The sequence below is a fragment of the Cladophialophora yegresii genome (genome assembly GCF_000585515.1).
Source record: "Cladophialophora yegresii CBS 114405 chromosome Unknown aczIN-supercont1.2, whole genome shotgun sequence".
Lineage (NCBI taxonomy): Eukaryota > Fungi > Ascomycota > Eurotiomycetes > Chaetothyriales > Herpotrichiellaceae > Cladophialophora > Cladophialophora yegresii.
The window spans coordinates 2,348,584-2,360,189 of record NW_006913046.1 but is presented as its reverse complement, the minus strand read 5'-3'; the positions used below and the strand labels follow the sequence as shown (position 1 = coordinate 2,360,189).

The window sequence follows — 11,606 nt, the reverse complement described above, 5'->3', positions numbered from 1 at the left end:
TCAGCGAAGCGGTATTTGGCAGAGTTGTTTGTTGATTGTCAGGTGCTGAAGAACATGTCGCGGCGTGGTAACAGTGAAGGTCTGGCAACAACTTGACGACGACACCACAGCGCAGTGCGGACTCGTCAGCTGCTCTTCACTTGTGTTGAATTCGGCGACACACAACTTCTCCGCCTTCCGATTACCAGCATGCGCGATATGTTTGTTTTGACCAGCACCTTGTGATTGATATTACCAGTGTTGGCATATGATTGGATCAAGCCGAGGAATGCAGACGCATTGAGCGCAATGGGGCATTGGGATGTTCTAGGTAAGTCCAAAAAGAGACCCAAGAGCCAAAAGGAAGAGAGCAAGCATCCAAAAAGAACGACTTAAACAGTCCCAACAGGATCCTGACCACGTTGTTGTCGCCGTCTGTGGAGGACTGTGGCACAAGGTCAAAGACTTGGGCAAGAGAAAGGTCGGCTGTTGCAACGCAGTCGAAGACGCATTCCATCCATCGCAGTTGCCGATGTTGTGTCCATTGCTGAGGATAACATCGACATTGCTATTGACATTCTTTTCATGCATCCGTATCAAGAGCGACCGAAGAGACAAGAGGAGGTACCAGACATTGTGGATGGAAGTCACAGCTCAGTGATGCTCTGTCTCTGCCCACCTGGATCATTTCTGACTTCTCCCACTTGAACGTTTTCAGCGGTTGTGCCAAACCACCAGGTACGCAAGGATCATGGGAATCCATTTCGCAGTGCTTCGGAAATCCTGAAGGAGATAACTCAAGAGATGACAGTCGATGTCGATTGAAGTGCCACTGTGCAAGCGTTTCAAAGCCCCGTGGAGCAGCAATCTAGGTTGTAATCTGCATCTTTGATTTGTGCTTCGGGTCGGAGCTGTCTGCTCGGCGGACAAGAGCTCACCCCGGCCCAGGGAACCGGCCTCGCCGGCCCACGCGCCCCAGGCAAGAGGCACCAGTGGTGGCACGCCGCTAACGTCATCTCTGTTTCAGTTCGGGTTGCGCGGCCTTCGCTGCAAGCTGTTGCGAGTTTAAGCTGACCTTGGGCTAGCCTAGTCAGGCCCCAAACGGGGAGCAAGCTGGCCCCTCAGCCAGTCATGGCATCGATGAGCTTCCCCCACGGGCTGCATCATGCGTGTCCGTGTCCCTCTCACACCATCAGCAGTCTGACGCATACCATTCGCTTCCTGCATGTCATAGACTTGGGGAATCCGATCGGAGTGAGATACGGATGGACATCTTTTTCGCTTCTGCCTGTTGACCATTCCGACCTCAAATACTTTCCTCACTTCTCATATCCTCTCCATCACTCTAGCGGTCGTTATCACGTCCTCTCCTCTGACCAAGCCATCATGAGGGTCCTCTCAGTCCTATCGGCAGCAGCTGTTGCCACTGCCTGGGTAATCCCAGATCAAGCCACTCTCGAGTCGTTGGCTGTCCAGGACCGTGAGACCGAGCAACCTGCCGAGCACCCATTCTGGGACAGGGTACACAAGGCCGAGACCTTCTGGGAAGATCTTGAAGAGGAATTTACACGAGCTGCAGACTGTGCCAGACACCGATTCGCAGAGGTTGCTGATTCGGTCTACGATTCAGCAGTCAGATATGGCGAGGATTTCAAGGATGCCTTTGCGGGCGAGGACTGGCTAGACACAGCAGACTACGATACCGACCTGTTCGAAGATCCTCCTCATCACGGGCCTCCCCACCACGGACCTCCTCACCATGGCCCCCCGGGAAAGGGCCCTCATCACCCACACGATCCCCACCACTCTCACAACCAGACCATCTGGGAACTGATCTCTAAGAGCGAATATACCACGAAGCTTGCTGCTGCCATTGGTGACTTCCCCGACCTTGTAAAGACGCTCAATGGCACCAAAGCGAACTACACTCTCTTTGCTCCCACAGACCGGGCATTCGAGAAGATCCCGAAGCACGCTCCGAAGCCACCCAAGGAGTTGTTGGAGAAAATCCTCACATACCACGTCTCACCCGAGTTCTACCCTGCTCGCCGTGTCCTTCTCAGTAGGACCATTCCAACTGCTCTCGAGGCCACGTTCATCGGCAAAGTCCCGCAACGTCTCTCGACTCAAATCGGATTGAGGGGACTGACGGTCAACTTCTATTCTCGCATTGTGGCAATCAACATCTTTGCCACGAACGGTGTTATTCATGGCATTGACAGTATTCTTCTCCCTCCACCAAAAGTGGTTGACATCCTATCTGCATTCCCTGGCGAGTTCAGCACGCTTGATCTTGCGTTGGAGAAGACCGGCTTGTACCCTGCATTCAATGATACCTCAAGCCACAGTGGAGGCACCCTGTTCGCCCCATCCAACTTCGCCTTCAAGCGTCTCGGCCCTCGTGTCAACGCCTTCCTTTTCAGCCAATACGGCCTCAAGTACCTCAAAGCCCTGATCTTGTATCATGCCGGCGATAACATTACACTGTACTCGGACGCCATTTACAAAACTGACTCTGCCGCTGATGCCGGCTCGCCCCACAAGGTGCCTAAAGGATTAATACATGTCGACCTGCCAACCGGCCTTGAAGGCAAGAGTTTGAGCATCGACATTGCCCGCTACGGCCGACTAGTGACTATCAAGATCAACGGCTTCACTCGCGTTGCTGTTACGGATGGCATTGCTGCTGATGGCGTTTTGCACGTCGTGCCCAATGTTTTGATTCCACCCAAGACACCCGGAGGTCTGGGCGTTGCTGAAGATGACATGGATCTTGAGGAGTTCAAGGCCAGATTGGCACCGTTTGTGGAGGCTGACGAATATGACATGATCGAGGACAACTTCGAGCTATGATGGCCATTGCCCTACGGCACAGAAGAAGTTGCTGATAAAACGCAAACAGCATACACACCTCACCAACGGACGATGTGGGACGGGGATTGTTTCAAGGCGGTGACGCTCACGTGTGTGTATTAAGTAGCATAAAATCAATAACGTTTTGGGTGACTACATGTACGTACCGCCCGGTGTTCTGCTTTATCATCATATTGCATTGTTCCCACGAGTCAGCTGCACTGGTCGTGCAAGCCAATACCACCTTGGTCTACTTTACCTGGTCCGAGAACAAAACTGGAGCAGCAGCTCACACAATACAGGGATTGGAAATTGCGCACTCAATGAGAACAGGCTTAGGCACAATCATTCAGCCTCCTCCCCGACTAGGACATCATGCATCCATCATTGAGCCAGCTAGTCCTTAGGTATTCCAGTCTTTCTTGCCCTCTATATACCCCGTCTGCCTGCCTGCCCACCCACCATGTCACCAGGCCGAAACTCGTCCGACTCGAGAACAATACGTGGAAGCTCGATTCTGATCGTGACGCTCCCCTTACATAGTCGGCATCACGCCCACTTCCATGTACACGCACGCGCATGCACCCGCACACACACACAGGCAAATCACGCCTTCCACCGCCCCTCGATCGCCTTTCTCCTAACCAACGGCCTCAGCGCCATGACTCCAGCCCCCAACGCCAACACAGTAAGCACCAACTGACCCTTGTTGAATCCCTTGCCCAGCACGTCGAACGCCATCGACGGCGTCACCGTCGTGCCGAAGATATCGTGCCCGTACGCAAACACCACGCTCGTCGACTCGAGGAGACTGGGGCTCGAGAGCACGGACTCCACGCCAACCACCTCGCGCGCGTGCGTCAGGTACCACTGCGGATTCAGGTCCAGTACCGGAGTGTACCGGAGGAGACCCTCCTCTCGCTCTGTGGTGTTTGCGTCGCGGTCGATGGGGCGACGAGGGTCGAGAAGCTCTCGCGGGATCCCGACGATGGCGTTGGAGTGGGGGAGCGTGGCGAGGAGTTGGCGCGAGGTTATTCCCTGTGTGGTTTGGGTGACGGCGAGATGGGAGATCGGTTCGGCGAGGGTGAAGGCTTGAGAAATCACGTGCGGACGCGCTGCTGCGGCGTCGGGTGCGAAGGCGGAGTAATTGGTGGGGAGGCTGGAGAGGAGGCCGCGGTCGTTGGGAGCAGAGGATTCGTAGAGTTCTGAGATCACGAGTTGGTGGGAGATGCCGGATGTCGAGGGATCGAATGACGTGAAGGTGTAGGTGAGCCAGTTTTCAGAGAGAACGGCAGGGATGATGCGATCAGATAGAACGCCGTTGTGGGTGGCGGTATGCAGGACTGCACCGGTGATCGCGTCGACGAGGTAGATTGTCAATGAGCCGGAGTCGGAGGTTGCCAGTAGGAGCGCGATATTGGGGTTGAGGTATTTGTAGAGCACGGATCTGTCTCCCAGGACCCGGCCAATGGAGGCGACAGGGTCATGTGAGGCGCGGGAAATGGCACTGATGATCTTGAAGCCCGGCTGTGGCTGGAGGATCCATGTCTTTTCGACATCTTGACCGATAGTCCAGCCGACTGCTTTTCCCTCTGGGCTCAAGGTGACGACGATGTTTCCTTCTACAGCAGTATTAGGCGCGAAATCTGTTGCGGGATGAGGCACGCCATCTGCGCCGACCTTGATGACGGCTGGTGAAGGGCTGCCAGGGATGTGAATGAGCTGGGCCACCGGAATAGAGCCTGACTGATGTTCGATGAGAGCTCCGGTAGTCGAGTTGAGGACAATCAAAGAGCCTTCGGACAAGTATATGGAAACTCTCCCACTGTCCACTCCGATGGATCTCATCTCATTGTCTCCAGAGATCTCGGCGGAAAGATCTGCTTGCCACCGAAGAAGGCCTGGCGGCGTCGCATCAAGGGCAATGACTTCCTTTCGGCTGGTCCCAAGCACGATTGATTTGCTTCCGACAAGGCTTCGGCGAGCCGTAGCATCAACTTCGGGAGATGATTGCAGAATGGTATCACGGATGCTTCGCAAATAGTTGGGCAGACTGGCAAGATCGTGCAGGTGCCGTTTGAGGCGATGAATGTAGGCGGTCAATGGGTTGACAGATGACTCGAGGTCAAGTTCCTCAGCCAACGCATCTGGAGCTCCATTCTCATCCCAGGCAGCAATTTTAGCGTAGGCCAACATCTCAGGCCTGCTCCATTGTAGCTCTCCATTACGGACTAATGACCAATCGCCACTAGAAGAGAACTCAGCAACTCGGACAGCGTAACTCGATTTGCCCCTGCTGACGACCTCAACGGTGGCATGTGGCTTGAGGTTGCCAGGGGAAGTTTTGAAGTTGGGTTTCTTCCATCGTGCTAGTTGGCCGTGGGACGCGGACGAGTAGAGCGAGACGTCCATTTCGGTAGAGCGAGTGAAGAATACCGTCTCTTCAATGTTGCCTGCGGCAAAGAAACTTTCCTCTGCTGTCGCGGGTAGTGAGTAGGCTTTCGTGACATCGGCTGTTTTGGTGTTGATGTGATAAACTTCCGCCCACTGCCGAGTTTTACCTTTGATGTGAAGCAAGAAGTGAGGCGCCGCGGCTGCGTGGCATGGGTGAATAACAGTAATATCCTCGATGTCGTCACCCTTATCATCCAATACCAATGTCGAAACCTTCGGGCTGTCGAGAAGACTGAATTTGAATGACTTGAACGACTTGTCGGTGGAGATCAAGAATGGGGAATTCGAGCCTATGGCTGCAACATACTGCCCATTTGTCCCCAACGGCTCCGAGTCGATGGGAGCACTCGTCTGGCTGACTTCTTTCCCCTTGGCTCTGTCAAGGGTGATAATGGTCGCCTTATTGCTGGTCAATAAGCCGTGGGATGTTGTGATGTAGTAAATGTGCTCCGCGGATACTGCAACGGAAGCGGGAGTTCCATGCGGTGTGCTTGTGTCGACATGATGCCATCTTGCTGCACTTCCATCGCCTGCCAGCCGAATGATAGTGATATGTGCGGTGGGATCGACCGGCAAGGCCAAAACCACATAGTCCTGCGTAATTCTGCCCGTGACAGGCTCTGCGCCGCTCACAGCCTGCAACCCTCCTATCTTTGTACCTTCAGGAATGGTGTAGTCCCAGACAAGTCTTCCATCCAGCCCATCCCAACACGCGACTGTTCTCTCATATCCGCTCACCAGTTGGCCATCTCTCTCGGCCGTAACGAGGTATGAAGTCGAGGCATTATTCACCAGCTGCCCAGCCAGCGACTGACGCCATAGTACTGATCCATCTTTTGGATTTATAGCGCCTAGAACGGCCTTGTCTGAAACGGTGTAGAGAAGAGAGGCGTTCGTGTTCGAGTGCGGTTTGTGGAAAAAGGTCGTGGATGACTGCGGGCTGCCCAGAAGAGCGTGGTGGAAATCTATGTGGAACGCATCGTCGGCAAAGATTGCTGTGACCGGTAGCAGCAGCGACGTCAAGATGGAAACGACTCCATACCACCTCATCCTGCCCGCCAGACTTGTTGCAGGAAAGGGTGTTGCCTCTCACATTAAATGGTTCGAGAAATCATAATGCACATGCTGCGCTCAATCACGTGGGATCGCGCATTACATAAGCCTCGCGTAACCTGCCATTCGAATGCCAGTCGCAGTCTTACGGCTGTGGTACTTTCTCTCCAGTGGGATTCTGCCCGATCTGAAATTATTGTCATGCAAGAACCCAGTTACTGACTCAAAACCTCCTCCAGAATGTGTCGATAAGTCTCGAGACCGGGCACCTCCAGCCCAACCACTTTGGCTCCATCGTCCCACCTTCTCAGGTTCGCCTTTTCCGCTGGCCACCTACCTTCCTGCCATAGCCGGACTTCTTCTGAGCTCATCGGCCCTCCTTGAAACCGCAAGCTCTCCTTGCTCGCATCACTCAGCGTGTCGTAATAGCCCAACTCCGTCGCACAGAGATACCTCTTTGCCGGCACATGAGCTTCCACCAGCTCGGCCACCTTTGCCGGAAATCCCAACGCGAGCAGATACTGGGCACCCAGGCTTTCATGTGCCACCCGGCCCACACTATCAGACCACTTCGAGTCAAGACGCATACCGACGTCCTGGTGCATGTTCTGTACTTTTGCTCCCAGTAGCTTTTCGGCGTTGGCTTCTGGGATGATTTGCCCGATGTCATGAAGTAAAGCGGCAGCTATTGTCTGGGGATCTGCTGAGCTTTGCACAGCAAGGTAAGCACATTGGAGTGAGTGTTCAATCTGCGATATCGGTTCCCCTATGTAATCACTCTGCCCGTGCGTATTGAGAATGGCGAAGATCTGAGAAGTGGCCTGCGAAGCCGCTAATTTCGAGGGCGATACCTCCTCATCGAACTGTGAGAAGTGGTAGTGTCAGTCGATCGAGTTCATAGAAGCCACGAAGGCTCGAAGGTGAGATAAGGTCTCCCCCTACCACAAGCTGCTTTCCAGCATCGACGCTCAGCATGGGACTGCCGTACCCATATCTCAGCGCGCCTTCCTGGTAAGTTTCGCCTTGCTTTCTGAGTTGCACTGGTGGCCATATCACCTTTCTGTGCGCGTAATACTCGTCATGCAGATCACCCTCTCTAGCGCAATTGTAAGTGGCATAAAGCGCTTTCCGATCCAGACCACTGTAGTTTGCACCGCTTCGATGGGCAAGGTACGATCCAAAGACGAGAGCTTCGCCTACAGTGTCCGAGTCAGCAGCTATTCAGGATCCCTCGCAGCTTTCAAATGAATCAATCTTCTCACCAGCTGCAAGCTCAACGGGCGTCCAGGTCTGCTGCTTCGCCCATTCCGGCTCAATGCAGTTATCTTGTCCGATCGGAACCTCCATCTCGTGGCTTCCTTTCACGACTTCCAACCCACCATTCGTCATATTCGATGGGTCGACCGCCAGCAGAATAGCAAGGTGTTTGATCTTCTTGATGTGGGTGTACGCCGTGGAGTCGACATGGGGAGCAAAACCGCCTGCATCCAAGTGAGAATGAGTCCCGTGACACAGGCAAGCAAGCATGATCCGGCGTGCGTACCGCTTCCTGCAAGCTTGTAGTTGATCTTCTCCTTGAAAAGCAACATCTCCTCGCCAGACAGCAGCTCGAGCAGCCGGAGCAGCTTCTGTCCACGGAGGAGGTTATTGAGTCCTTCGTGGGAGTTTGCATAATTCTCCGTCCGGCAGAGCACTGTCTCGCCCTGGGCATTGATCTCCTGCGAGAACACTCAGCTCGGATGTTATCACCACGAGCCGTGGAAGGGATACCTCATACGGCATCCAAGGGCTGTGCTCATCTGTCGGCCAGTCATGGACTTCTTGCGCCCATTTCTGGAGGTCCTTCTCTTCATCCGCCGAGAGAACATCGCGAAGTATCAAGTAGCCATTCTCATGAAAGAGACGAATCTGTTCTTCGGAAAGCATTCTGGCTGTATTGCAGCACACTGACCTGCACGAACACGTATGTTTGCATTCGGATGTTCAGGCCGTTCTGGTGTCCATCAAAAGTTATAGCGGCCTATCTCTGCAGTCTCGACTCTTCCTTGGCCACTGCCCAATCGAGTGGGCTTTCAGTACCCGTCGTCTTAATCGATCAGATATAGCAGGTGGAAAGACTCGATCTCGCTCGTCAGACACCATTGCAAGGTCAAAGCTGAAGGACTACCACCGTCGCAGGAGATTGCGCCAGTCAGACAATAAAACCTCGCACTTCGAACCGACTGATCGCGGCAGATGCGCTTCTAGTGAATTCGGACGCGGATCTCCCGCACGAGGATCGCCCCTGGGCCGTGAAATTAATCCGAATCATCTCATCCCACCTTGGCACGTGGATCAAGCTCGTGCAAGCAACCAACCTTACCCTTAAAAGTGGCGCTCGAGCAAAAGGCTGAACGCCTCTCGGGTGCGCAAATCTATCCAATTTCGATGCGCGAATCGAGAGAACATAGGGCACGTTCCTGCACAACTGGTAGACGATGATCATCGAAAGGGCGTCGACTTCGTTTTTCATGCCTACCTTGAGCGTCATGGTTCGGTTTTGGTAACGGCATCACGGCGAGCCGCCTCTCGAGATCGAACATCCTTCTTGTGGCGGTTGAAGCTTCGAAGCCATGGGAATACTTATCTTGAAGGGTCTCTCAACAGTAGATGGATATATGATGGCCTTCTCCGGCCGGTGGTGCCAGCAACCACGGACTTCATTTTCTTGCTCAACGGCTTTGCTTTCTTCAAGATGGCAAGCTCAAAGCATCATCCTGCTTATGAAATGCCGGGCAATGACTCCGACCGGCGTCATTCCAGTGCTCAAGATGTGGAAAAGACCGACAGGAGACTCAGCCAGGTGGACGTCGCCCGCATTACCAAAGTCTCCTCCATCATCACAGTCTTTGTTTCCGGTCTGGCACTCTTCTCGGACGGGTACAATGCGCAGATCATTGGGTGAAGCCGTACGAGCTCCCTCGTCTCTGACTCGTGACTGACGGTCTCCACGCAGATACATGGAGCCGCTATTCACAGACTTGTACCAGGAAGGCATGTCCAGCATCATCAAGACCAGGCTGTCCAATGCCTACCTCATCGGTGAGATCTTTGGGATGCTGTTCTTCGGTTTCATCATCGACAAGATCGGCCGTCGGACGGGAATCGTGTTTGCGACGCTTTTCCTGGTCCTGGGTATTGTGTTAGCTACTGCCGCGCATGGCACGTCCCAGGTCGGCATGTTTTGGATGATGATCGTTGCACGTGGTATCGCTGGGTTCGGGGCTGGAGGTGAGATATGGCCATTCCTTTCCGAATCCCAGATGCGGCTCGAACAACTCTGACGGCCGTTCTCCCTAGGCGAATATCCCACCTGCGGAACAGGTAGCGCCGAGGCGTCCGACGAAAGTGAATACGTTCGCCGCAAGCGAGGCTTCCTCGTCGCCGTGGCCACAGATTTCGCCATTGACTTCGGATTCGTCATGGCCGGCGTGATTGCGCTTATTGTGATCGAGTGCTACCACGAGAACGTCTCCAGCGGTACCTGGCGCGTCTGCTTCGGGTTGGGCTTCGTCCTGCCCTTGGTTCTCTTCTTCTTCCGTATACGCATGGTTGAGTCAACCCAGTACCGCAAACATGCCATCAAACACAATGTACCGTACTGGTTGATCATCAAGCGCTACTGGAAGCCCATGGTGGGGACCTCCCTCGCCTGGTTCTTCTATGATTTGTAAGTCAACGCTCTCTTCTCTCGACTCGATGTGATTCGATTGTCGGACGCTTCACTAATGGCACCCGCACAACGCAGCGTCACTTACCCGTTCGGCATCTTCTCCTCCACCATCATCGGCCAGCTCAATCCCAACAACACCCTCGTCCAAAACATCGGTTACGGCACCGTAGTCAACTGCTTCTACCTCCCCGGCTGCCTGGTCGGCGGCCTGCTCATGGACCGCATTGGGCGCAAACAAACCATGTGTCTTGGTTTTGGCCTCTGGGCAATATTGGGATTCATCCTCGGCGGCGCCCTCAACCCCATCCAGTCCGTCTTCCCGCTCTTCGTCGTCATGTACGGCATCTTCAACTCACTGGGCGAAATGGGCCCCGGCGTCGCCACGTTTCTGTGTGCCGCCGAATCTTTCCCCACACCACTCCGTGGTCATTTTATGGGCTTTGCCGCCGCGGTGGGGAAAGCCGGTGCGGCGATCGGGACACAAGTATTCACGCCCATTCAAAATTCATTTAGCGACACGGAGAAGGGGACGCAAGCGGTTTTCCTGATCGGCGCGGGCTTTGCTGCCATGGGCGGTATTATCGCCTGGGTGTTCATCCCTGACCGAGACCGAGACCTGGAAAGCGAGGACGCCAAATTCAGGAGTTACCTCGCGGAGAACGGGTATGACGGCACTTTTGGGGAGAGTCTGATGCACGAGGTCAGAACCACGGCGTTCAAGCCCGAGGTTCTCAAGACGTCGTGATCATGTGCCGTACTGTACGACGGGTTTCTAGGACTTTGAAGCAGATGGACCCAGCTGGCTTCGTCGACAGAGCCAAGCAACGGTGGGAGCCTAAGAAGAAACGGATAAACTTCCCGGTCCCATCCATGGACAGAGCTATATGAGCAATGTCGGTCGTATCATCGAATGGGGTCTGTACGAGAATCGGAGAGTTACCCTGGTATGTGTGTTCCTGCATAAGCCTATGGTGCCAGGGCAGCCAGCAGGATGATTGTCCATGTGGCTGTAAAGACCAAAGTCACCTGAAGTGAGGTGCCGAGGTGCATATTGACGATACCACTTTTGCTGCATCAGCGAAATGATCGCTCGTAGAGGAAGGTCAATGGTTGGCGTTAAGTAACCGAAGAAGCATTGAAGACCGGGTGGCATCCAGGAACTGGAAGCAGATAACTACCTAGCTATACACAGTATCCCTCTGTCAAACTCAACTAAGAAAGTTCGTCGATCGCCGTTATGCTCGCCAACGGCAACAGAGACACTATTGCCCAGTGCGTCTGCGAGATCCATCGATTGGCGTCATGTTCTACAAGTCGACGCACCCGGCGCGCTGCGCGAGACAAAAGGACCCGCGTACGCGGAGTTCGACGTCCCTGTCAGTGTCTCTCGTGCGGGGAGTCAAGTCACTTCCCAAAGAATGTTCTCGAAACATCGATGGATCCCGTTTGGCTGGACCACGTCATGGGCTCAGCTTGCCGTGACACTCTCCTCCCACTGCTTCAGGCCCCGTTCACTGTGGTCACTGAACCAAATGTGATCCTGCCTTCCATTGAG

The 11,606-nt window shown here is 54.2% G+C and overlaps 4 protein-coding genes across 4 annotated transcripts; 2 read left to right on the top strand and 2 right to left on the bottom strand.

Moving 5' to 3' along the window:
* Positions 1-1,365: 1,365 nt before the first annotated feature.
* Positions 1,366-2,832, top strand: A1O7_02780 (uncharacterized protein; the record flags this gene model as incomplete). Its single annotated transcript, XM_007756810.1, has 1 exon — positions 1,366-2,832. The coding sequence occupies one exon, from the start codon at positions 1,366-1,368 to the stop codon at positions 2,830-2,832; it is 1,467 nt and encodes a 488-aa protein (XP_007755000.1).
* A 606-nt stretch (positions 2,833-3,438) lies between these two features.
* A1O7_02779 (uncharacterized protein) lies at positions 3,439-6,336 on the bottom strand (the record flags this gene model as incomplete). Its single annotated transcript, XM_007756809.1, has 1 exon — positions 3,439-6,336. One exon carries the CDS (start codon positions 6,334-6,336, stop codon positions 3,439-3,441), a length of 2,898 nt encoding a protein of 965 aa, XP_007754999.1.
* A 218-nt stretch (positions 6,337-6,554) lies between these two features.
* On the bottom strand, positions 6,555-8,265 carry A1O7_02778 (uncharacterized protein; the record flags this gene model as incomplete). The annotated part of the gene is made up of 5 exons (XM_007756808.1): positions 6,555-7,202; positions 7,282-7,535; positions 7,602-7,820; positions 7,883-8,057; positions 8,110-8,265. The coding sequence occupies 5 exons, from the start codon at positions 8,263-8,265 to the stop codon at positions 6,555-6,557; spliced, it is 1,452 nt and encodes a 483-aa protein (XP_007754998.1).
* An 808-nt stretch (positions 8,266-9,073) lies between these two features.
* A1O7_02777 (uncharacterized protein) lies at positions 9,074-10,796 on the top strand (the record flags this gene model as incomplete). Its single annotated transcript, XM_007756807.1, has 4 exons — positions 9,074-9,279; positions 9,335-9,609; positions 9,679-10,048; positions 10,127-10,796. 4 exons carry the CDS (start codon positions 9,074-9,076, stop codon positions 10,794-10,796), a joined length of 1,521 nt encoding a protein of 506 aa, XP_007754997.1.
* Positions 10,797-11,606: the final 810 nt, after the last annotated feature.